The sequence below is a fragment of the Teleopsis dalmanni genome, chromosome X (assembly GCF_002237135.1).
Source record: "Teleopsis dalmanni isolate 2A chromosome X, ASM223713v2, whole genome shotgun sequence".
Lineage (NCBI taxonomy): Eukaryota > Metazoa > Arthropoda > Insecta > Diptera > Diopsidae > Teleopsis > Teleopsis dalmanni.
The window spans coordinates 11,844,963-11,871,446 of NC_051848.1; the positions used below are offsets into that span (position 1 = coordinate 11,844,963).

Below are 26,484 nucleotides of genomic sequence, written 5' to 3' on the forward strand. Positions count from 1 at the left end.
TTGTGATAACTTTTTCACCAAAAGTTAGTAAACGGTATATACTAAAACACAAACACTAGGCAGAAAAAGAATATGTTAGATATGTAACACAATAAACTGTAAACAGTTAGCGGCAATCTGTATATGTTCCTTATATGCAAAAACTAATAAAATCACCCCCCTGACCAATCTTCAGTGTTGAATTGAGGAAGGTGTGATCTCTTAAACGAGAAGAAATTGTTCGGTTTGTTGATTTTGATATTCTTTCCAATATACCAAAATATAATAAAATTACCCTCCTGACCAATCCCCCACACCAGTACCCACACACGGCTTGCATTGAATTGAGGGAGGTGTGATCTCTTGAACGAGAAAAAATTGTTCTGTTTGTTGATTTTGACATTCTTTCCAGACGCTGATTTGCTGCCAACAGCCGCATTCCCACACATGCTTCGCATTTTCTAATTGATGTATCTCGGGTTTTAGGTCTTGAACTGAGTAACCGACTTTATGCCATGTGATAGACGAATTACTTTCATATGTTATCAAATGTCGTAATTCTCTATCAGCACTTAATTAAAGAGTCATTCTTTCAATGTTAAATTGAAATGATAATATATAAATAATATATAAATGACGGACGAAAGTTTAGTTCTTCGAATAGACAGATGCGCTCTACCCAATGGTATTTTTGGACGCTACACTGAAATTAAGAATACGAAAATATTTTAAGTCTCCTAAAAATTTTAAAAGGTGTTCTAAAGCTATGGTCAACTAAAAATTTCAGTAAGAAACTGTAACATAGACAATAAAAAAGTGTCAAGAAAATTCTTTACCACTACACGTCAGAGCAATGCCAACTAAAACACAATATTTCACTTGTCATTTCGATCATTTACCAAATCACCAAATGCAAATCAGCTCGATTTCTCATTACAGAACATTTTATCGGCTAATGTTAGTACTGAATAATGTTAGAGTGTTGATATCTTCAAGTATTCTTCTCTGCTTGAGTGGATGGATATTTTGCAGGTTTATGCATGCATTGACCGTGTTAGATCCACAATCTATGCTAATGCAGGATTGTCCAAAGCTGAATAATTTCAAAATTTTTAATTGTTTGCCAACAACTTTTTCTATTTAAAGGTTGCAGTTCAACTGTGTCACCTTGTGTTGATGGAAGGGCACCTCTAAATGTGCACTCCAACCTACTGAAACCCATGTCAACTCCAAAAATTGAGCCAATTACAATGTTACAATAAACCGTGCCTTTGTAAATGTCACTTTCGCTTTTAGTGTTGCGCAATATATTCTTATTAAGTCCTTTTTTTACTCGCAATACATGTCATGCTCTCTCCACTATCCATCGATACTCCGCCACTCTTAATAGTTCTATCTCTTATTTGCTATTAATTCATACTTTCATATAATTTTTATGCAAGAACCGACACGTTTCTCCAATTGACTTAGAAAATTATTCTAAAACGTTGAGTATTATATTTGTAGTCACACAGCATTTAAGTGTAAATTTATGCACTTCCTGCTTCCTTAGACTTAACCAAACTGTTTATATGTGGTTACACGCCTCAGCAACCAAAACTGTAGAACAAATACCAAAGTATTACGTCAAAATAGTGCCGAAGGCAATCTCTTCACTCCAACAGAACAGAATAAGGGAAGTTCTCTGTTGAGACGTAAGAGTTTGGTTAGTTTATTGAATTTCCCAAAGGTTTTCGCAAAAATTCCGTAAATCTATGCGAAAGTATGGATTTGCTTTTGGGTGTGTACTTTGGTTTTTGGTGTACTTTGGTTAGTAAAAACGTAATATATTGAAAACAGAAATTCCAAATTCCGAATTCCAAATTCCAAATTCGAATTTTTAAAATTTCGATTTCATCAAAGCTGCTAAGTAAATATGCTTTGGATTATAAAGGGCCGTAGGCGAAAATGCTAATGAAATATAATCACAGTGCCGAAATGCTTTTTAAGTGCTATAAAAATTGAATTTCCGACACAAGTGAGATGAAAGAAGGCCAAATGTTGCGGCATGTAGGGTGTAAGTGTGGCATGTGTTGTCGTTCATTGTTACAAGTGTATACTCTACCCTGTACCCTGTACCCTGTACACTGTACATTGCACAGACGTCGTATTAATGATTTCGTAATGGTGTTGCCAGTGCGTAAGTTTAATGTGAGAAATGTGTGGTGCTGGTAAAGTTTGCTGCTCGATGGGCATGCCTGATGCTTGATGGCTGATGACTGATGGTCATGGGGTAATTGTGTTGTTGGTTGTTGGTTGGTATTGTTGTGGTGTTACTGCTAATGGTTACATTGGTGGTAGTTTTGTGGTGTTGGTTTCATTATGAATTATTTTTTTTAAGAGCCCACCCGAGGGCACTTGTTACTGCATTAAAAATCAACTACAATCTGCTGATTCCAGCTCATTGCCATTTAATTTTATTTAATTCATAAAAAGTAAACAATACTTTAATTTCTGTAATAATATTTTTGCTCCTTTTTAATGTTTTCCTATACTTGGTATTATTTTAGGTGTGTGAAGCTTCATTTTGGCAGTCCACCAAAATAAAGTGGCCTGCCAATAATATTTAAGGATTGTGTGCTCGTTTTCTCGTGTTGTGTGAATAGACAAGTTAAACATTTATATGAAAGTAGAATAATTAATTAAAATTTTAATTAATGAATTACAAAAAGATTTTCCTTTAAGGAGGATACCAGCAATTTATTTGGATCTATTTTTTTTATGTAATTATGGGAGTGCGCTGTGTCTTGCAAATCACAGAATTTACAGTTTATTAAAAACGAGAGTCATTATTATCAAAAATTAGGAGCTTGTTATCCAAGTGGAGAATTTTGAAGATCATAATTCGAAATTCTGAAATAGTAGCAATGAATAAATGTCAGCTTTAACTTTCATAAAAGCAACTGCTTGGCTAAGTAATACGGAGTAATGGATTGTGCGGCTCCCCGAAAGTCTTTTTGGACCGTGTTGTAAAGTAAAGAAAGCAAAGGTGTATTTCAATAAGAAAGTATGGATATCAAGAGTATTACCAAGATTCCACGCCTCTATATAAAGAACGGGTCAGATCAACAACAGATAAAATAGTACGTTTTACTTGCTTGGCTAGGTAATACGGCTGTCAAGTTTTTTACACACATTTAGTAATTCTTTGGAGGCGAAGTACATTTTCCTCCGTATCTCATTCTAGTACGCAGTGTCCCGTCATCGCCGATTTCTAGTCCAGTTAGAACCGGATCGATCTTCAAGAATGCGGTTGTGCCTGTTTAGGTCTGTATATCAAGACTTTAGTTAATTAGAAAATTACTGTAACCTGTCACGGTAATTGTTATTACAAAAATGTTTTAACGAATTCGATATCAGTTAAATAGTGCTGTTCAACAGCTAACTACATTTGAATTATAGTACTATTTACATTTAGTTTTTAATTTGCTATATATATATCCTTTTGATATACAATAATATCGAACAGTGTTTACGCTGAAGCCATTTTCATACGATACTATTTGTTGGATGTTATATCAAAATGTATATAAGAAACCTATTATAAATCGATAGTTAATTTTTAAAATACGGGTATACGATACGCAAGAGTAATCTTTTAAACCCCACAAAATGTCACTTTTAATTACTAAAACGTATATGTGGTGTTAGAAGAGGGAGGGCCAGGTTTCATTTTCCGAAACGAATAAGTTTAGCAATATAAAATCAATAAAAATTTTATTTTGACTTGTTCTTGAATTGCTACCGATGTGAGTTCTTTAGCGCTAAGTACTATTTCGAATTATTTATATCATTTACTATTTGAAAGCGTACATTATATACAATATTGAAGTCAGGTTATATTCTTTTGTTATTGGGACGCATCATCTAGTCGGTTTTGCAACACCTGGAATTCGTCTGCAATTTTTCGATATCAGGTCAGTCAACGAATAAAAACAGATTTAAGGGGCTATGTTGTTTTTTGGAAATTTCAAATTACGAAATGTTAATCCATTACATAATGGTTTGTAATCAAAAGCACTCGCTAATGGCGTGACACTTTAGGTAATCGTTATGCTATAGAGCAGATGCGTTCGTTCAACGACGGTAGCGTTATTATCTTAACAATATAGATTTATCTGCAGAGACAGAATGCTGCCTCTGCTTGAAAATGGATGTTGCATCTAGTAATATTTTGGTTTTCATTCGAAAGATGCATTGTTTTACAGTTGCAGTGGTTTGCCCCAGTGGCTGGCAATACCCGGTTATTTTCTATTTTATTGTATATTGGACTAAGTAACGTAGGAACAGAATTATATTATAATTTATCTCCAAAAATTTATAACTGAATTTAATTATTTAGATAAACGATTTTTCGATATATAACTAACACATAGTTAGTCTCACAGTACAATAAAACCTATTGAAAATATTCTTGAGAAGACAACATTTTTCCATTATAATGGAAAACGACTGAACTTATTTTGACCGAAAACCTCACTTGAAAAAATTATAGTTGGCTGAGGGAAAATGCCCTCTTACATAGGTATGTCTCATTAGGTCTTTGTAAGCCAATTTTTATTTGCTTAACAAAGGTGTGCAGCTAAAATTGGTTCAGTTGTTCCAAATAATGACAAATAAAATTGGTTTAATTGAAGTGTCCGATCAGCAGGGGTATATATTTGATGAGTTTTATTACAACTGTCGAAATTTTGATTATATAAAATTTTGATTACATTTAATAGATAATTGTTAAATAAATATATCGATATATAAATTAATTTATTATTTATTGTTTTTTTGAGCAAATAATTTTTAATAATATTTTGTTTGTTTAAACGATTTTATTTGAACTGACTGTATTCTATAGTCATGTTTAGGGCATCTTTTAAAAAAAAAATTTCTTAAAATTGTATAATCACCTATCGAAGTTAGAAGTTAGACTTCAATGAACTCAGATTGCAGATACTGTAGAGAAGAGAGAGAAAGTGCATACCATATGCTTGGAGACTGCCCGGCATTCATGTATAAGCAGAAGAATTAACTAAGAGGGTATTTCACAGATCATAAGGATTCAAGACTAGGAAAGAAAGACTCTATACTGTCTTTCATTGAAGAAATCGGACTTGGAGAAACACTCTAATCCGACTTAGGGGCAAAATATATCTTTTAGGTCGCAGTGTACGATCCCTTCTTTTCAATAATAATTATAATTATATATGGAAAAAGAATCTAAACTCAAACACGAGCTGTCTGAAGGTGCGCACCAGTTAAAGTTCCTGTTTTTTTTGCAAATCCGTATGATTCTACTTTTCCTTAAAGATACTCAAATCTTACAATTTTATTTTTATGTATAGAAGGAAAACTATAAAACTGAAAAACTATTAATGCCTTCTATTCAATTTCAATAAGAAACAAACAGAGAAAGGACACTAACCCAACAGCTAATGTTATCCTTTCTCCTTAATATGTTCTTGTAATTGCAAAAAATATTATTTTTAAATTTTATTAAGGCACATAATTCGGAAACTAAAGAGAATACATTCTTATACAATGTGCGTGGAACTATTATCCTTTTTTACTGTCGAAATAAGACAATCAGTAAAAAAGGAAAATGTTTTTTTTTCGAAAAATTAATTTGTATACTCTAAGGCACAATCCTGTATGCAACACACAAAAAAAACACACATTGTGCACATTTGCGACTTTTAGTTTAAATGTTTTGACAAAGTCCTTTAATAGTCCTTTAATAGGCGGCACATTAAATCCTTTAAAAAGTGAGCATCGACCGTGTTGGGAACTACAATGTAAATGGAGCTTATAACAGTTACAAAAAAAGAATCAAGTCTCTTTTGAAATGTTTTTTATATAAGGGAATTGCTTCATTTTATAGGAATAATAGCTTGACTTACCCTGAAGAGATATAAGATGTAAGATTTTTTAAATTGAAAGCAATAAATAAATAATATAAACGCTGAAACTCTTTACGTAAAATATTTGAAGGATATTTAATAATAATAAATTTGTATTTATTATTAAAGTGTGGTCCTATGCTCCTCCTAGAAGTTAAAGGATTCAATATATACATGATTAAAGTAGTACAACTAATTTTATAGTTAGTTACAAAAGTTTTTATAACAGTTCTTAAACGTTTACATTGATTATTTAAGTAATTTAGTTTTTCTTTCAGCTATAAAATAAAACTTGGTTTAATATTCCAGACCTCAATTAGTTCAATAAAACCCATACTTAGGATATAAGACATGTTGTTTGACATTTGCAGTGCATGAGCAGAGAAAATCAGTTGACATTTGATTTTGTATTTTGCAGAATCTGTAGGTGTTATGAGTTGTCTTGGGTTAAACAAGTATATCTAAATTTATCAATCGCTTCTGATCATATCTAAAGTTCTGAATAGAAACCATCAATTCACTTCAGCGTGCTTTTTTTACATTTTTATCGCAGATTATTACTTTTAGAAGGAATAATTGCACATCATATCCTACAAGATCTATTTTGCTACCTCTAGAGAAAGTCACAGAATAGGAAGGTATGTGCAATAATTGATTATTTTCGCAAAAAGTTTCCATCATCTTTCTATTAATTCTTCTTCATCAGTATTTTCTCGTACCTTTCTTTACCTTCTGCTGTCTATCCAAATTACAACTTACAAATGCTTTCGTTCATTTGATGTTCAAATTTCATTTTGTAATAAAATTGATCAAAATTATAGAAAAACAACATAAATGAGAAAATTAAATAATTTATAAAATCACTTAAAAATACTGCCTAATCTGTACGGCAGTCTATTAACCACTTCTCTTCTCTTCAATTTCTATCATCAGCCCACAAATATTGGAGTATTGTCAAACTGAGCAGCCGAGGAACTGCTAAACGTATGCATACCGACCAAATCATTTAAATTGTTAGCGTCATTGTGTACACATTGAACTTCATTAGCATACATAAGTGTCTTCTGAAGACTCAGACTTGGCTCTTCGTCTTCACAGAGTTTGCTACTGTTTAGCATATTTTAACGCAAATTATGGCCACTACAAATTACTAAGTTTAAAAATAAGCTGCATTGTTCTTCATTAGGCATAGAATATCCACAAGTAATTGTACAAGTAGAAAAGACCACAAAAAAAAAAATTATAATAACAATTTTAGACTCTTCTCAATGGGATTGTGTAGATTAATGTATTTACTACGCATGAGTTTGGGCAATTGCGGAGGGGAGATAAGTGGCAATAATTATTAAAAATATTGGTTAACACCACTGTTACTTGCACTACTTTTTTTACCACTATTCAGTGCTAGGCACCTCCTATTTATAGAGTTATTATTTTAATATTATTTCAATTTAATTGGTGTGTACTTAGTAAGATTGAGTTTATGAGTTGATCAGCGATAAATTCAAAGCTGATATTCTATGGGTTTGTTGCGTTTCCGTAGAGACGATTTTATGTATTCTCTCCCCCAATGATTTAGTACTCTGTATATAGAGGGTTTTGGTAATAAATGTCCAACGTTTGCTCAAAGCTTGAATACTTAACCGCTATTTATATTTGAGGTATAAAATTACAAGAATACGAGAACACCTATATAGTACGTGTTTCAGAATTGCAACATTCACAACATGAGAAGCAACAGATTACAGTTTTGAAGTTTCGACAAAATAATTGTTGTGTGATGTGTTTCAAGTAAAAGTTCGCAATTTTAAAACCTGATGTATCGAGATTTAAGCTACAGCGACATATAGCACAAAGAAAAAAGTTGGAAAACATATGCGATTTTACCAAAACCCATCTTTAAATAGGGGCACTGTCAGTAGATCACATCAAAATAGATAAAATTTGTTAATAGATGATACACATACTTAAAAAAAAAAAAACTAAATTTAAAGAAGACTTTTGCCATACGGGTCCCTTTAAGTTCCACTTATCGCTGTCGTGCAATAAAAACGACTTTGGAATGTGAACATATATTCATCATCATCATTATAAGTGACTATACAGTCCATTTAGAACCTAAGCTTGTTTAACAACATCCTTCCATTCTTCTCTGTTTTTTGCTTTTGTTTTCCAATTTCTTATGTTCAATTCTTCTATATCATGCTGCACACTGTCTTTCCATATTTTCTTGGTCGCCCTCTTCTTCTGCTGGTAGCTACTTCGTTCTCATAAATCTTTAGGGGTACTCTTACATCCGGCATTCTTATCATATGTCCAACCTATCTTAATCGCTGCTGAACATATATTTAATACTTTATATATGAGAACTCTTTATATATTTTATCTATATTTTATTTATATAATACTAGAGCAATACTATAACCTTTGTTACTGCCAAAATTCTTTAAAATTAAATCCGAAGAAGTTGAATTAAATAACATCTACTCTACTCTCTAAGACATCTACACCCGAAGATTTCCAAAATCTTTAAATTCATTGCAAAATACAAAACCAGTAGTGAAGTTGTGCTTATCTTCTTCTAGAGGAGACGTACACATATGTAAATTGACTTAAATATTTTGTTGCTATTGTTTTAAACCGTTTTTTGGCTTCATAATTATTATTTTTATTTAACTTTCAAGTAGCTCGACAGTAATAAAACGGTAGCCCAGACAATTAACATAAATTATACTCAAACGCTTAAAAGCATTGTGAGAAAATGTGGTGACGAATTGATATTCCAAATGACTTATGACTTATGACTATTGACGAATAACGTATAACGTATAACGAATAACAGCAAATGACTAAACAACTAGTCAACTAACGAGTAATGAGGAATGACGAATGACGAATGACGAGTGGCAAAGAGCGAGCGACGGATTGTCGTATGGTGAAGCGAATGCAAACAGAAACCGTGCAACAAACACTCGACTCGGGCGTTTGTTATCGTATTTATTAATAGGAGTAAAGTATGAGTACCAGAAACGATATGCATACTCGTACTCGTCACATACTCGTACTCCTATTTATCCAAATGATAATGCTAAATACGAGAATTCTCAATACTATTGACTGCAATTGTCTATTATACCATAGGTACGCAGAGTCTGCGGAGGTCACAGAGACCAGGCCACACATGCGGCTATATGGCTATGTTGCTATGCAACCGTAGCGCAGCACAGCACAGCACGGCCCTGCGAGTCGAGATCTGTCAGGTAAACATAATTGGTCAGGCGGAGAAATTCAAATAGTAGTAATCCCGCAACTCAAGTGATTGAGGTGATTTCGATTTTGATTTTGATTTCGAGTCAATAAACGATTCGAGCGCAACGCAAATATTTACTATTTATTTTATTTTATTGTTTTATTGTTGAGTAAAGAAATAAGATAAATAGTAATAATAATAATAATAATAAAAATAATAATAAATCTTAATCATAATTTGTTCTTGTGTTAAGTAGAGGCAGGGAAAAAAGGAGTGAGTACCTCAAGTGATTCGCATATCGCTACTGTGTGAGGTATTAGCGTACAAATATTAGTTTAATTTTAGATTTGATTAAAATTTTTAAAAGATATGAAAACATTCACACAACTCCGGCTATGAGAACGAGATTTTCTGCCGGAGAGCGAAGAGAGTGGATGGTATAGATGCTGCGATTGCTGCGATTGCTTCGGATGATTCGGATGCTGTGTATACAAAACAAAAGCGAAAGATCGTATGGATCCGTAATTTCATGGCATAAATTAAGTCAACGCATTTGTGTTCATAAGATTTAAGTAAATAAATATGAATAAATAATATTCGATACGAAAGATTAGTGTGAAGTATTTTATGTGCATTTGTTAAGAAGGAAGAAACAATGTCGTTTGTGACTGTTATTTACTTGGGTTCGCTTTGGGTTATGTGCCTTTCCCTTTGGAAAGATGCACAATCATGCAGATAATTGATATGTGTCCAACTCAGTTCAGCAAAATATTTCCTTACTTCGGTTTTGGCTTTGGGTTTCGGATTTTTTTCTTTTTGATAATATTTAATTATTAATTTATTTGGAGAGTACTTATGTCAGGAAAAGGTAACTTAATTTTCCAATCATTCAAATTCTTCATATGTTAATTAATTTAATTAATCAATTTGTAAAAATTAAGTAACTAAAATAAATACTTAACTTTTCTTATTAAACAGGGATGAGTGTTTGACAAAAATCAATACATATCAAATCTATAATAAGAATACATAGTGTGACAGTAAGACTGGGATTAAGATAATGAATTTGTGGGTATTTTCAGCTTCCAAAATAACTTTAAGTTGTAATGTAAAAGTAGAAATACGGTGAATATTTGAGAATTATTTCAAATGATAAAGATAGGTATGGTTCCATAACTGAGCATATCACAAAATTTGGGGCATAAATAGATCAAAAATGTTATATAAATCTTCACATAATTGCTTTAATATTGTGTGATAGTTCGGTTAAGATTAAGATTAGGAAATGTTGTGTACTATCAGCGTCCAACATGTCTTCAGAATGTAGTACGAAAATAGAAAACCGGTGGAAATATCAGAATCTAATGTAGGTAGAGTTTTAAATATAATAATTTCAAACGATAAAATTACGTTTAAATACTCGGCACAGTAGGCAATGACATAGCCAGAATTGTGTTAAGTTTTTTTTCCTTGAGTGTTATTTATTTTAGTGTTTTAGTGTTATGTATTATATTGTCAAGAGGACTGTCTATTCCCTCATTCAAAGTAGTTATTGACAAAAACTACTACTACTGCTGCTATTGACTAATTAGTTCTAAATTAAAAGAAATTGTGTGATTGTAAGTGGAAATAGACCCAATGAATCTGTTGTGCACTGCAACAATAATTGGATCTGTTGCGCCCCCTGTAAACCTTATTGGTTTGTTATTTTAAATCAAGGTACATTCCTTTATAAAATAATTCAGTTAATTCTAAAGGCCGAAACACGATGGAAGGATATGTTACTTTTCAATAATACGGAGTTGTTATCTTTGTGTATTTTAAATAACACTTCATCGTAGATTTCGGAACTTTATAATTCGGTGGAGATAATATTATTGTTTCTTAAAGGATACTCTTTTTTTAATCTTAAAACTTTTTTATTTAGAATGACTTTTTACTAATTTATAGGAAAATCAAACTTCTTAATTCATTTAAGTTAATATCTTCGACTTTTAAATCATTTTAAATTTGTCCTTAGAGGAAATTGACTATAGTTTCCTTCTATTGAAAGAAATGCATTTTATGAGAATCTCAACTGATAGTACAATTTTTATTATAATTACCATTAGTACATTTAGTACTCCTCATTGTACTAATAAAACAAATCCTTGTATTTCACAATCGAACTGTTTATGTAAAATGAATTATTCTGCAGCTCTGCGGCTATTTGCTGTTCTGATGTGAGATATCAGTATGGGTATGGTATCCTTACAATGGATTGTTCTTGTTTTGTTTTTCTATTAATTCAAATTATGCGGTCACAATTCCAATTCTGCATTTGTTTTTCCAGCGCGCGAAACCAATTGAGTGCAGTCATATGAGAAAATCATATTGTTTATTTAGTTGTTCGTCTAATTGAGAGGTTTCACTTTGTGAACATGTACACGTCCATGTACAGAACGTGGATATTGATATTACCATTAACGTGAACAAAGCTGTAATTTTGCTGGATTATGTGTGTCTAGTAACGCATTGCGTTGGATCAGGCACATCACTGTATGGCATCACAGCATATCGCATCGCATCGCAGCTCGTCTGCTCTGAAAGACAGACAATCAAACAATCACTCAGCGTATAGAGCGCACAGTTCGCCAACCTACCAACCTACCAACTTACCAAGGAATCAACCAACCATCCCCTGATGCGATATGACCGCATCACCCGCAAACAGGAAAAATTATCATTCACTTAATTTCAATAATGGCACTAAAGTATCACAGACTATAGACGATATCATTTTATTTGAAAAGTAAACAAAGTCGTTTGCCAACTGAACGGAACGGAAAATCTTGTTCGAGGGCAAAGGAATAAAAAAAAAAACATCAAAAAAAATATATATATAAAAAACAATCAGAATAACAGAGAACAGAGATGAAGGAAGAAAACTGAAAAAAGAAGTTAAGTAAGAGTAGGGAAAATTACCCGCAAGGGTAGCTTAAAATTACAAATGGGATGCTTAACAACCCCTAATGCGTGTGTGCCGGGCAGCGAATTCCGGGAAAAAAGATACTTAAGCAATATTGTACGTTAAATTGTTATTATTTTTCTTATTTTTCTTTTTTACATTCGGGATATTGTATTTAAAACTCATAAACAAAAAATCCATTTTAAAATATCACTTCGACGGCAAAACAACTTAAAAGCAAATAAAAAGTATCACTGAGAGCGGCTGTGAAGTGTTTACCCTTTTAGTTCCCTTGGTGAAGAAGCGTTGAGGCTAAATGCGACAATGAGGGTACAATACCATTCCAGAGCGTTTGTAATGAAGTCGTCGTGGATAAGGATGAGGTTGAAGATGAGGATGAGTAGCGAGTCATTTTAGCGCTACAATTTGTCAACAGATTTTTTTATGAGCTGACAAACAACATAAGTTGACAATTTAATTTGGACGCATTGATTGCCAATTAATTATCACAGAATGTCAAACGCTTGTACACGGCGTGAAATCCACAACAAACCATGATTGTCGGCGGAGTGAAAAGTGCTTGAGCTAATGCATTTGTAAGGATTAGCAAGCATTTTGTTGTTATGACAACCCATTGCATCAGCAGTTGCGACCGAACCATTCCAAAATTGTTGACATTTCGTCTTAAGGAGTTAAACTTTAAACGTATAACGATGACACATTTAGGCTTTCCTATGTTCCTCTGAATAGCGTTGATGGGTGGTGCGGGATGTAACTTATATCCATAACGTTCCATAAACTAACACACTTGCGGACATTTGTATAACAATTAAGATAATTATCAGAAACAACAGTAATTGCGAGAAGTACAACACTACAATTGCAATAAGAGTTAGAGTTGTGATTATAGGAAACTTCTAAGGACGGTGATATGGATATGGTAAGCGGTGCGAATACAATAACAATAATGTGCGTTGACAATCGAGTATTAACTATTCGCCGTAAGGCATCTCTAATGACCCGAACTGTTCAAGGTATCAGCTCTACTCAACTGTGTTGCTTGCTATGGAAATGCGTAAGTGGGAAGTTGGCGTGCTCTCAAGATACTTTATTCTCATACTTCCAAGGTTCGGGTAATGCAATTGATGATGGACACTATTTGGTGTTACACAACCTAAGGGTTAATTCATACACTTAATGGCTTCTTTTATCACATTTTAGTATTTATCTATATATACGCAGCTTTTTGGCAATGTGATATCGCGGTGACACCATCAAATCACTTTTAATTTTTGTTATGAATTTTAAGTAAAAAATAAGTCTTCACAAGAAAATTTAAATTGTTTATAAAATTTATATTATAAACTCAATCACATGCATAGATATTGTGAGATAGTACTTCTTTTTTAATTTATTAGATGCATTATGCTGCTTTATTGGCTAAAGGGGGATTTTACAGGACCTCAATGCCTTTTGTTTTCAAAAAATCGTGAATAATATATGAGAATGATGATATGAGTGTCTAAAAATGAGTACTTTTACTTTTTGAATATAACTTTTTCCAATACACAACTGATTACTTGTCTTTGTATATTGTATAAAACAAGTTTTTCTGTTTTTTTTTTACAGCATTCAAAGGAACCCCCCTCCAGGTTTCCTGCATGTTTAATTCGCCACTGCTTTGCCACTCCTTCACAAGACAATGATAAATTTCTCTTATTATATTATACTTAATTGTTAAAACTTGAGAACAGCAAAAAAGAATTGGGTCGACGGAGTTAAAAACTATTCGAAAACCTTATGGGCATACAATTAGCGAACGACAACATTATTTAGGATTACAAAAGAAGGATTGTGAGGCAGAACTAGATAATTAATGAACTATTAAGCTGTGGATAATAACGATCATATTTAATGAAGTCCAGAAAATGCTTAGTTCTGAGGCTTGAACATCCTTTTCAAGTGAGTATAAACTAAAGTGCTTAACTTCCTTCCTAGCTATATCATCACATTCAGTGACTAAATGAACTAGGTTATATCATAATGAGTAATTTCGTAGTTTACAACACCTAATACGAGATTATAATTATTAAGACATGCTGATTAAAATGAAGTTATATATATGTCTAATGTATCTAGTATATAGCTTAAGAATTCAGCCCATAGACAAAGAGACGATATTGCTCTCAATTCAGTAAACGAGTTTCATGTTTCTGTTACCAGTTGAAGCCTGATGTTTGGTTTTGGAACGTAAAAATCTATCTACAGTGTCTCATTACCTAAAACGCAGTCGGTTATGACATTACTTAGTAAAATTATTATTAGTATATCCTTTTTCAGATTTTTATGTATATATATATATTTTTATATCATGGATAAATATGTTTTGATTTTTGTTTGAGAACAGTTTCACTCATATAATCTATGTTCAGTTACAGAAGAAATACTTTAAGACGTATCAGTTTTAAGAGCATGGATACTTTAGTACGTCCACTTTTTTGTTCTCCAGTTAAAGCATAAAACTGTTTTGATATTTTATAGTTTTAGATCAATATATCCATTGGCCCACTGTTATGGAAAGCTCGTTAAGAAAAGCTCTTAAATCTAAACTACTTTTTTAGTATTTTTTTTAATCGTCTCTTAACTGTCTAAGAGCTGTGATGTGGCGTTCCCTTGATTGCGTTAGATCTAGTATAGCTTCTAATGAGTATAAAGATAGGATCTATACTATATATATGTATTTATATATATACAGGCATGATCAAAATATCGAAAAGCGGTTTTTGAGTTATTTAAAGTTTTGTAAGTCTTTCTTTCTTTAATGACTTGTATTTCGAATGGTATTAACAGATGGAAGATTTTTAAAATGATTTTTTTTGTTGTTAAGAAATCGTCAGCGGTATTTATTCTATTAAACATGGTAAGAAACTATATACGGATGACATTATTGTTTCCATATTTCTCTGAGTTTTTATGATGCTCAATTTATAAATTTATTGTACAATTTATGACATTGATAGATTAATTAAATAAATTCTGTATAAATTTATTACTAAATAACATACCAATTTCTGCAAACTTGGGAAACTCTGAAATAAAAATAGAATCTCACAAAATCTGAATTTTTAGCTCAAGAAATTCGATTTTAGTTGAAGATTCTTTGGAATCCTCGAATTAAAGGTAAGAGTATTTATGAATGATAAGATATATATATTAAACTTTAGCTTTGTGAGTATAAAACTTTGTGTTATTATTAATATAATTTATTATTACTAAACTAATAAGTACTTACCTCCACTCTTTCCTCTTTAAGATCGACTTTTAATGCCAATTGTTCACGCAGCACTACGTCAGGATAATGGGTTTTATCGAAGGTCGCCTCTAGCTGTTCTAATTGCTCCTCTGTGAATATGGTGCGATGGCGCCGTTTTCTTTTAGGCGGTGGACCATGACCCAAATGTGCGGCAACATGATGTGAGTGATGTGGATGATGCAAGTGATGTGTGTGATGTGAATGTCCGGGATGTGATAGACCAGGAGCATGACCGCTTACATGTGCCGCTTGCATTTGAGCAGCTGCCACATGAGCTACTGCTGCTGCATGCATATAATTTGGATAAAAATTCGGGTACGCCACTATCACAAAAAAAAGCACAGGCAAAACAATAAAATATTTAAATAAACATAGAGTGAATGCAAAGGTGATTGGTATATAAAATATCTTAATAAATAAATTTTTATAAATGGAACAGTATAATTGCTGATGCACAGTGGCTATAATTCCAACTACAAAGCATAGGGAAGATAATGATGTTTATATTAACTATGCAAGTACATATAAAATTTTTTATTTATTTAAAGTATAAAAATTAAATTAAAGTCTCTTATAAAGAAAAATGCATATTAAAAAATTGCATATGCTATTTTAGTCATCATTTTGAGTGGTAAAAGTAGCAAATACGCCTACTGTACGCCGTCTGTTTTCAATATAAAAACAAAGTCGCAATCACGGCAGCTCATGTGAAAAATAAATCCTTAAAAATGCATGCTCGGATGTTTACATATGGAAAGCACTACAACCGCAGTTTCAAATGTTCATCCAACCCAGTGCATTCTTGTCGTAATATGTACTCATTCTTGTAGATATGCGGACCCATAACCATGGTTATATGGAGGAGCGATGCCTTTTACAAAATCAGTGCGATTAAAAAACATATTTCTGTTTGCTGTATTAATTCATATGTTTTGGCGTACAAAAACTTTAAACAAAACACTTCCCTACATCCTTTATGACTTATAAAGCTAGAAAGGAATTTATCCTAATATGGATTAGTAAAACCTATTAGGATAAATACAGACATGGTTATAATATTTATATAAACTTGCTTTGGAATACTAAGTAAGTAATTCATATTTATGAACATTATGAATTACAAAATTAACATTTCTATTGTGGAGTTAAAACTTTGATCTCATTAGTAAAACAGACTGTGGGCTTACAGTCTGTCTCTTTGACATAAAGAAATTCCTAAAAATTTGGTAAATAGTTTTGCCTTTCTACAGTTATACCTAAACCACTGATATATTTTAATCGAATGAATTGTTCTCTAGGCTCAGAAGTTATAGTCTAAACTTGTGTTTTATATCACTAATACGTTTTTAGATACATAGACCTTTAGTAATTTACTATCAGTTAAATAAATTGAACACATACTTAACTATTTTTCTAAGCTCGGAACTTACAGTTCACGATTTTACATTTAAATAAATTATTCAATATATTAACGCTTTTTTGATACCTCAATAAATCTCAAAAGCCTAAAGAATAATAATCAAAAAACTATATTACTACATAAAACTATATATTCTATAGACGACGGAATGAATTCATAAGAAAATAACAACTAATACTTACAAAAGTGTAATAGAAAGAATTATAAATTAAACTTTTAAAAAATATATAAATATAAATATAAGAATATGAATTATCTATTGTATTTAAATATATTTCTTTTAATGAAAACATCCTATCTACACTACGAAGAACGAAACGAACAAAGACGAGTTTAATAACTGAAAGTTTATATAATATTACCCATATATAAATAAAAAATATGTATATATGTATATGTTATATACATTACGATATTTGCTTAAAAATAAAAATTTCGGTATATACTAGTATCTAGTCACTGAATTAGTCGCAAAGAAAACTAATAAGTTTCTAAAGAGAACGGACTTATACAACAGTTAGAGCTAGGGTTTTTATAGGTTAGATTTGAGATTATTTCTGTAATTTCAGAAATTTACTCAGACCTTTTGTATTGTAATATAAAACTGGAAAGGTTAGATGACATAACAGTAACAAAGATAATGTAAAACATTTACTTTGCTTCCCTCACAATTGCAGTAGGAAACATTGAAGAGAATATTCAGTCTGTTAGTATAGATTTTTCATTCAATTCAGATGCGCAAGATCTCTAACATGCTCTAGATAAGGGACATTTGCGTTCAGATGTCTGCATATCGTTGGATTTACCCAATCATATGTTTAATTGTTTTATACCCTAAAAGGATTTTAATAATTATTTGTATGATATAAGTGGTATATTTAGATTATTTAGATCAATTTCTGCTCCTCGACTATGATTATATAAATATTGCATAATATTTATTGGATGAATACCAAAAATAGATATATATTAAATAATTGAATTCAAAAAAGACATTATGACTGACAAGTTTTCTACTGACTTATTTCTACAGTTGCGTAGATCTGTAAAGGTTTATATATTTTTAATAATTTAGAAAACAAATTCAGGAGTTTGGTAAAATAACAGAAGATCATGATGATATATAAAGCAATTCTTCGTGAATTATTTTACCGGCATTAAAGACCTTAATAGTTACTATAAACTACTATATACGTTTACAAGTCTGAAGATCATATATATTCGACTTTAGAGATGCGTTAAGACATCTTTCTTAAATTTAAATTTAAAGTTTAAAGTTACAAATAGTGATACATATAAGAGCCGTTGGTAGAATTCGACTACATTTTTGACAACACACTGGCTTATTAAAACGGGGATACTGAAGTGCTGTTGGTGGTAGACAGAACTCAGTCGGATATATATACATGTTATATGATTGACAAGAGACAAGAGATTCCTAAGTTGATGTTAGCAATCGAGAAATCATTAAGATTGGAACCATTTCAGAGACAAACTTACTATGAACTCAGAAATGGTTGAAATTAAACGACCAAATGAGCGATGAAAATGATTTGAGTAGAGCAATCTGTGAAAAATATAGCTGAGTAGTAGGTAAATAATAGATTTGAGAAACAATAGTGAAGCAAACCAATGTCCTGGAAGAACAATGAATTCTTGATCTGTGAGCAATGGAGAAGCAGACATGGAGTGGAAGTATTGTGAAGCAGCCAAATGTTATATATACAGTAAAGTGCATGTCCAAAATATTTATAAGACAAAAAAACTGTAGATATGTGATTGGGAAAACAATATATGAACAGCGGGCTTTAGAAACAGGCACTAAAAAATGACATATAATAAAAGTGAAAATAATTGAGAAGTATGGTATGTCCATTTTCTTTAAGGCCTGTTATGATTGGCATAATAATGGTGAAGCACGATTTGCACTTCGATAGCTGAAGAATGTATGTAGAACTAAACTGTACTAACATAAAGTATTCTTAAAGATGGGGATTAGGTTTCAAGGTTATGTAAAAGTAGAGTTAGATTGTATCCTTCATAAGTAAGCCATTGTGTGTTTACCAGTTAGTACAAACTTTCTCTTCATAACAAAATGCATTTAAAGTATGTAATGGAAATGTGACTTTTATCACCGGAAAAAGAAAATACTAATTAATATTCAAACCAGATTTTTATTGTAAAATGTTTCACTGACATATTTTTACTGACGATATTGTACGAATACGTAAGTTGTAAAAAAAGGCAAATATTTTTTACTAGAATATTTAGTAAATTTTATGAATTATGCGGAGGCGGAGAAGGACTTAACCGCTAACATTATTCAAGGATTTAACAAATGCATTCAAAGATATACTCGTATTTTAAAATTTTTCTCTAAGCATATGTTATGCCTGAATTAACATAAATCCTTGAAAAGGATGTAAAGAAAGTCGAACATTTATTCTTCAACCTCCTCATTTGCAGTGCAGTTTGCATACTAGTCGAAGGTGAAAATACTTCTAATATTTGAACATTGTAACCTGATCAATTCCTCCCCACCCTCAAGCTTTCATTTGATTTTAAATAAAATTTATCCGATGTTTACGGAAATGCAAATCGCTTCTTCAATGTGTATGGCAAATTGTATGGCAAAGGAAAAAGGAAGTGAAAAAAAATTTATTTGGTTTTTATTAGAGTCGGTGGTTTTTTTCATCCTTTTTTAAAATCATCTTTTATGGTTCATTGCCCATTTGCACATAATTCACTTGTAAATATACATCTTCAGCAATGTTAAATAAAATCCATTGAAAATCTTTTGAAAATTACTTGAAATATTATTTTTTATCTGCGTTCTATGCCACATTTTAGTACCCTTGAGGTGTTATTCGCAGCGAAGCCGAAGCAAAAACAGGTCGACGGCGCACAACCTTGGAAGAGGGTGGTATTTGTAGCCTCAGTGGAGTGCGTGATTGCCTTGGGTAGCTTGCGTATTGAAGCTGTGCCGTGGCTTTAGCTGTGAGTAGCTGCGAGTCCTTGCCACTACCTCACTCACATTTTTTTTGTTCTGTGTGGCAGCACTAATCGAAGTAAAAGGTTATTAAAGGATATTACCGATTTAACTACGCGTTGTTAAAAATTAAGTACCAGATTTAAGCACGGCATTACGCCACATTGTGCTACACTGTTTAAACCTTAAAAAATTAAGCATAAGTGTAAAGTCGGAAATCTATAAAATAAGCTTTAATACAAAAGAAAAAAACAAACATGCAAAATGTATCTGAGGCTCATAAGATAAACTTTGTTCCCTAAGCAACGTTTTCGTAACCTCAGCGGAATGATTAACATGGAAAGGCTACCACATTAGAGTGAAATTTCAAAGGATTTATTCTAACGACAATTCAAATACAAATGAGAATGTTTAAGAACTAATTTCTAGTAAACATTTATAAAAACATTACTAATAGTTCCCTCATCCATATCAAAATTTGAACTTATTTATATAAATATTAAAGAAGATTGATTATTATCAGCCAAAAAAAGTCGATTAGTTTTAAAGGAAATGTGAGTTTAGCTCACATATTTACAGTCTAAAAAAGGTTTACCCTTCTAGTTAGTCTGATCATGTTTAAAAGGACTAAATATTCCTATTTAAAGAACCAAAAGTGCTTGAAGAAATGGACCAAAGGAAGTGAATAAAATTCAGGAATTAAAATAATTTCCACTGCATAAAGTTGAAAGACTTGATAAGTCGAAAGAAGACTCATAAAGTTGAAAGAAAATAGCTGTTAGAAAGACACTACTCACTCTGGAATATAACTAACTAAATAGGATACTGATATTTGAGTAATGAATATCTGTCTACATTGGTACGAATTCAAGTCAAATCAACAGGGCTGGGCTGTCCAAAGCACAGCCCACAGGCCTCATGCGACCAGAGACCAGCGGCTCCCGATATGCTTCTAATCTACCACAGTTAGGCAAATTTTTCTTTGTTATACCTATTTTAGTAACATCACAATATTTTTCGTAAGGCAATACTCATATAATTAATGCTGATAATGACAGAATTGTGAAAGATAAATTAATGAAGAATTAATAATAAGTATCATAATCGCCGTATTTTTATTTTTTCTCCGAAAAAGTTATGAACGTATGTATTTATTTCTGCGGCCCTCCAACCTATTTGTATTGGCCCGCGATCTTATCTGATCTGGACAGTCCTGATCTAGAATATTTTTAGATAGGCTGCTGCTTTTTGAGGAATAAATATCGGTCTTCGTTATTCCGAATTGAGTTCAAACATACTAAGCTCATCGTAGGATATAACTAAGAAGGTTACTACTACTTTTGAAATGAACACCTCTTATCATTTCTAAGAATTTAACTTAGATGCACTGTATTTACTGTAGAGCATACCTACGTTGGCGGTATACCTAACATATACAACAAAATGATTTATCATCAAAATCAACATTGTTCAACATTGTAACTTAAAATGGAATTAGATACGATATAGAAATAGTTTAGAAATAGTTGCATATAGTATTTTTATAGTATTATTTTATAATTTCCTACCATTCCATATGGTGAATATCAGTGCCAGTCTATATAAAGTAAAATCAGAGGTATAGCGCCTTAAAAAACATATTCATTGTGGCAATAATCGGTATATTAATGTTAAGTAATTAAAATAAAATTAAATTCATTGGATCAAGGAAGTAAAATTTGTTCTGTATCGGACAAAAATTTAAATTGGAAAGAATCATTTTGAGATTAAATTGGTTTTTAGTTAGCGTTGACTAGTGTCAGAGTGAGCGAGTAGCGAGTTTACTTACGAAACTTAAACATAGAATAAATAATGAGTATTTGGAACTCATAGATCAGGTGAATAGTGGTTTTGTTCTCGTCTCCTAGTTCACAGCTTCATCAACAGTTATTTGTTGAGTCTTTAACATTAAGGTATAGGTTTTTCCCAAAAGATTAGGGGAAGGCAAACTTTCAACCAAAAGTGATCTTAAAGATTGAAAACAAAAACCTAATATTACTTACTGAGATAATAAAGTCAGTTATTGACAATACCCTGAATACAAACAGGACTTAGTTCCTTGTTAGAATACATATTAGGAAAAATATGAAATTGTTATATTTGGATATTATATAATATAAAAATTCTATAACAATCGATCTCCAGAAATCAATATATCTAAATTATGAATATACTTTCGAATAGATTCATTTATTCAAATACCTTTTATTAAAAAATTTCGTCTTTTATCATTTCAAATTCTTAATATACTCGCATACGATTTATATGATATATAGTATATGTTGAAAAGTATGTACCAGACAAATGCCGTATATGTCGAGTATATGTTGATAGTACGCATAAATAATTTTATTTTCATATCCGAATTAAATTCGTTTTCCGAATAATAAGTCAACTAAAATTTGAACTATTGTTAAGAAGTAAGTTTAAAAATGGACATTTTGCCTTTATTCTAACAATAGAGTAACATATGTTTAAGAACTAACAAGTCCAAGATCAAATTATGAACCGCTCACTATAACAAGAAGGTTCGTGAACCCCATTAGCAGAGTTCAAATTTCGACAAAAAGTACAGAGCTTTATAGTACAAATCAAAACAGATATTCTATTAAATGGGTAATAACTATCGAAAAAAATTCGCAGGTGTTAAGAAGTGGTGTTAATAAAAGAGCCAACGTGTTCATTGCCTTCATGACCTTTAGAGCAAACAATACATACTGCATAGATCACCCGTTCCAAACTTCAATTAACAGCGAAAATATATCCATATATTATTTAGTTTACTAGTTTTTTTGGTTAATATTTTTTATTATAAATAATAATTCGCAGGCGGAAAAATTATTTATACACGAAACAAAGTTAATTAATTAATAGGAAGAGAAGTTTTGGAAGAGAGGTATGAACTTTGAAAGAACCTACATATATAATCTGACTCACATATTATGTAAATACTTATTTCTAATTATTTTTTGATTTATTTCTAAAGATATATTTTCATACCTAGAAAATCCGACGGTGATGCTGCAAAGCCAGTTGCTGCCGCAGCTGCTAAGTGGCCCAAATGTAAGCCTGGATGTTGCAACATGGCGGGAACACGTTGTGGGCGTATGGGACTTGTAGCAGCCGAACTTGAATTGGAACTAGGTGAAGCCGGCGATTCAGAGCGTTTTATATGCATAATACTGTTATTGTTTATGCTGTTGTTGTTATTATTATTGTTGTTGCTATTAACAGCCGCCGCCGATCGAGAGCCCAGTATACTATCGATCGTAAAAAGTGAGGCAGCAGCAGCTGCAGCTGTAGTAGCTGTACCGACGGTCGTACGCATCGGTCGTTCGTCATCAATTATTGTAGCACCAGATTGGGAGCCATCATCTGAGGGAGTTTGGGACAACTGTTGCTGTTGGTGCTGTTGTTGCTGATGTTGAAAGACAGCGCTTTGTAAACGTTGTCCTAAATAGCCGCATTGTTGCGAGTTAAAGAGCATTGCTGTCGTCAAATAGGCGGCGTTCGCACGCGCTGTATTTTGCACAGTATTCTGATGAACAGGAGATGATCTGATATTTTGTCGTGATAGATTGGAACCGCCGTTATTGGTGCTCAGTATATTGTTGTTATTCATATTGTTGCTTGTGCTAAGACTGTTATGCAAATGTTGTTGCTGTTGTTGTAGTTGTTGGTGCAAATTGTGCTGATGTTGCTGCAGTTGTTGTTCACTAAGCGGACTTGACGCACAACGCTTTATTGCAATACCTGTTGGCGATGTTGTTGTCTCAACCATATTAAGTTGCTGCAAGGTCGGCGTCGTAGTGTTGTTGCTTATGAGCGGAGGTGAAGGTGGCAACGAAGTTGGACTCGGACTAGGAGTATTCACTACGGTTATTTTAAATTTCGAGTGGTTGTGACCTTTCGTCTCCAGACCGCCAACAAGTTGGGCTGGAGCTGTCCACAGTGAAGACAGAATTTTGACGATTTATTTGTAAACAATAAATGAGAAAAATATTTATGTTGTTTTTGTGTCAATTTTGATTGAAATCACTTTTTTCAGCTTTTAAAAACTTTATTTTTTTTTTATTTCAATAAGATTTTTTACTTATAAAATTCACTATTGAATTTTGTTTTTATTTTGGTATTTTTTGTTTTTTTTTTTAAAAAGCACTACACAATTTCATTAAGCTTAAATGCTAAATTGCTTCAAAACTGAACGAAATTAGTACACGCACGACTTAAATGATTAATTGATTTGTTAACTTTAAACACGCGACTAATGATGAAGCCTGCTTGCTCGAAATCCGAAACTACATTGTCGTTCAGCAACGCAACAGACTTCCTTTCAACTTGTGCAGTGGTTAACACACGCATGCACAACCAAATCAACTCAACACAGTGCGATGCTATTTTATGAGCGAAAACACGCCTCTCGACAGCTACCATATTGAATGTTATGCCATATAGCGCTCTCAGCATGAGAGCAGATGAGTGGAACTCATCCAAACAGGTATTGGTGTTTGGTGTGTTTTGTGAACTGTGGTAATGTGCGTGTGTGTGTGTGTGTGTGTGATGCGTATTTGTTGGGTGTATGATTTGTTTGTGGTTATGTGATTGTTTGCGCTCTGGGGTGAGTCACACAATTGTTACTGAGCGCTACCTAGTGGAAAGCAGTTTGCAAACACAGGGGTGGATTATTGTTATACGCCCATTTTCACACAATTTTCATTCATTTATTTTATGCGTTCGGTCTCGGATTCATTCATAAAATAAAGAAATATTTCCGCAAGTTCTTGGGTAAATCGCAGGAAAAATGTGCATTGCCTAATTATTGTTGCAATGTCGGAGACAAAAATTCCAATTGTCACTTTCTATAAATGACGGAAAAAACAGACAATCCACAATCCAATACAAAAAGTAGGCGTTACAATTTTATACTGTAATGCTTTCTATTATACAAAGTATTAAAAAAGAAAACCAGCAACAAGAACTCTCTTTTCGATTGCTTTCTGTGCAAGGATGGCTGTCGCGGAGGTTGCAGTTGTTGACAAGAGATAGTGAAGATGTGCTCTGGTCATTGTCACTGCCCTTAGCCGGATAGTTTATTTTTATTTCTCATTGCCGACTCTGAAGGAAAACATGAACCATGAACTTAATTTTTTCTATTATTCATAAATGCTTTTGCATCTCTTTTACTCTAGCTAATGTCATTTCAATATCTGCACACCCATTACTACTGGAAGTACCCTATTGTGTGTATTTGCCTTTAGCGTTTGGCTTGTCTAATGGAGGCTACTGTGCTGCTGCTGTTGCTGCTGCCGTATCTTAAGCAGATAATGACTAAATTAATGCTTTTATGTTTTGGCAATATATAAACATTATTATTCGTTGAATCGTTGAATTGAGCCGTTGCGTCGTGCATGCTACAATGGGTATGCGCGGTTGTGAGTCTACTAAGAAAGCGTAGTGGTATGGGTTGCAAAGTCAGAGCAGCTACTAAACGCACGAGGTATGCTAATGAATGAGACGCTGGATTCCGTTTCTCCTTATAGCTTGCTGCCTTACGACATTCTTACTGCAACTACCCCACTACATTATTACACTTAAGAACTGCTAAAATCTTTCTGATTTGTTTTGCATTATTGAAGACAACCACAATAACAACATTCACAACAACAACATTTATAAAAACAATAATGCCAACAATAACAACAATGCAATGCAATGTTTTTGTGTATTTGGACTTATGTTATATGTTCTTATTGCCTTATTATGCTTAATTCCTTTTATTTTTATTTTCTGCCACCTTCACCTTCCACCTTTCGCAATATTGCAGATTTTTTTCTCATCTTGTCGTTTCTGTTCTTCTGCAGGCGAATGTAGCAGATGCTCTGCTATCTACTTAGGCGCTTATGTATTTTCATACTAATTTATATACTTTGCGGATTTATGCGAATGCGAACAAAAAGTGACGCATTTATTTGCTTATCTCTGGCGTATCAAATTTAAAATTCCCGACCAAGGAGCTTCTTATATGCATTTGATTATGCAAAATCCACTAATCGCACTTAGAATACATCCAAACGTAGCTCGTAAGAGTGACATACATTAGGTTTTGGCTTTTAGATAAAATAAAATCAAAATAGTGCAATTAAATATAGGACATCACAACAATAGTCAGACGAAAGGGTAGCAGTTAGTAGCGGGAAGTTTAAGGTACTTTCTTTTATTTTTAGTATATCTAAACTTTATATAATTTTGTTGATCTACACACCAATTTATTTAGGAAAAATAAAGTTCATTAAGTTTTAGTAAAAATTTAAGGACTAGCAAACCACTTATCTCTTCAATGATTTATTTCATTGGCTTGGACATATTGTCATCAACATCCTTTGGCTCTACAGCGCATGGTGACTTTTATCCAACCTAAGAATTTGTCACAATAACGATATTTCCCTTACAAATTCCTTCGAGTTCCTAATAACCATATTCTATAAATCCACATTGTTATCTTCTTCATGATTACCATTTCTTTTTTGGTATATGAGTGTGGAAAAACTCATTAAAACTCTCATTAAAAGACTCCGTAAAAACTTTAGTTTTGTAATAGGTTTCTTGACGGGTCACAG

At 32.4% G+C, this 26,484-nt stretch overlaps 1 protein-coding gene across 1 annotated transcript in view; it reads right to left on the reverse strand.

Moving 5' to 3' along the window:
* The window catches only part of LOC119688181 (homeobox protein goosecoid), a 40,753-nt gene extending 16,452 nt beyond the window's left edge, over positions 1-24,301 (reverse strand). Inside the window, exons 1-3 of the mRNA XM_038102865.1 lie at positions 24,085-24,301; positions 22,868-23,809; positions 15,399-15,742 (exon numbers count right to left, since the gene is read on the reverse strand). Coding sequence (XP_037958793.1) covers positions 15,399-15,742; positions 22,868-23,809; positions 24,085-24,301 — 1,503 coding nt within the window. The remainder of the gene's footprint in view (positions 1-15,398; positions 15,743-22,867; positions 23,810-24,084) is intronic.
* Between the last annotated feature and the right edge of the window lie 2,183 nt (positions 24,302-26,484).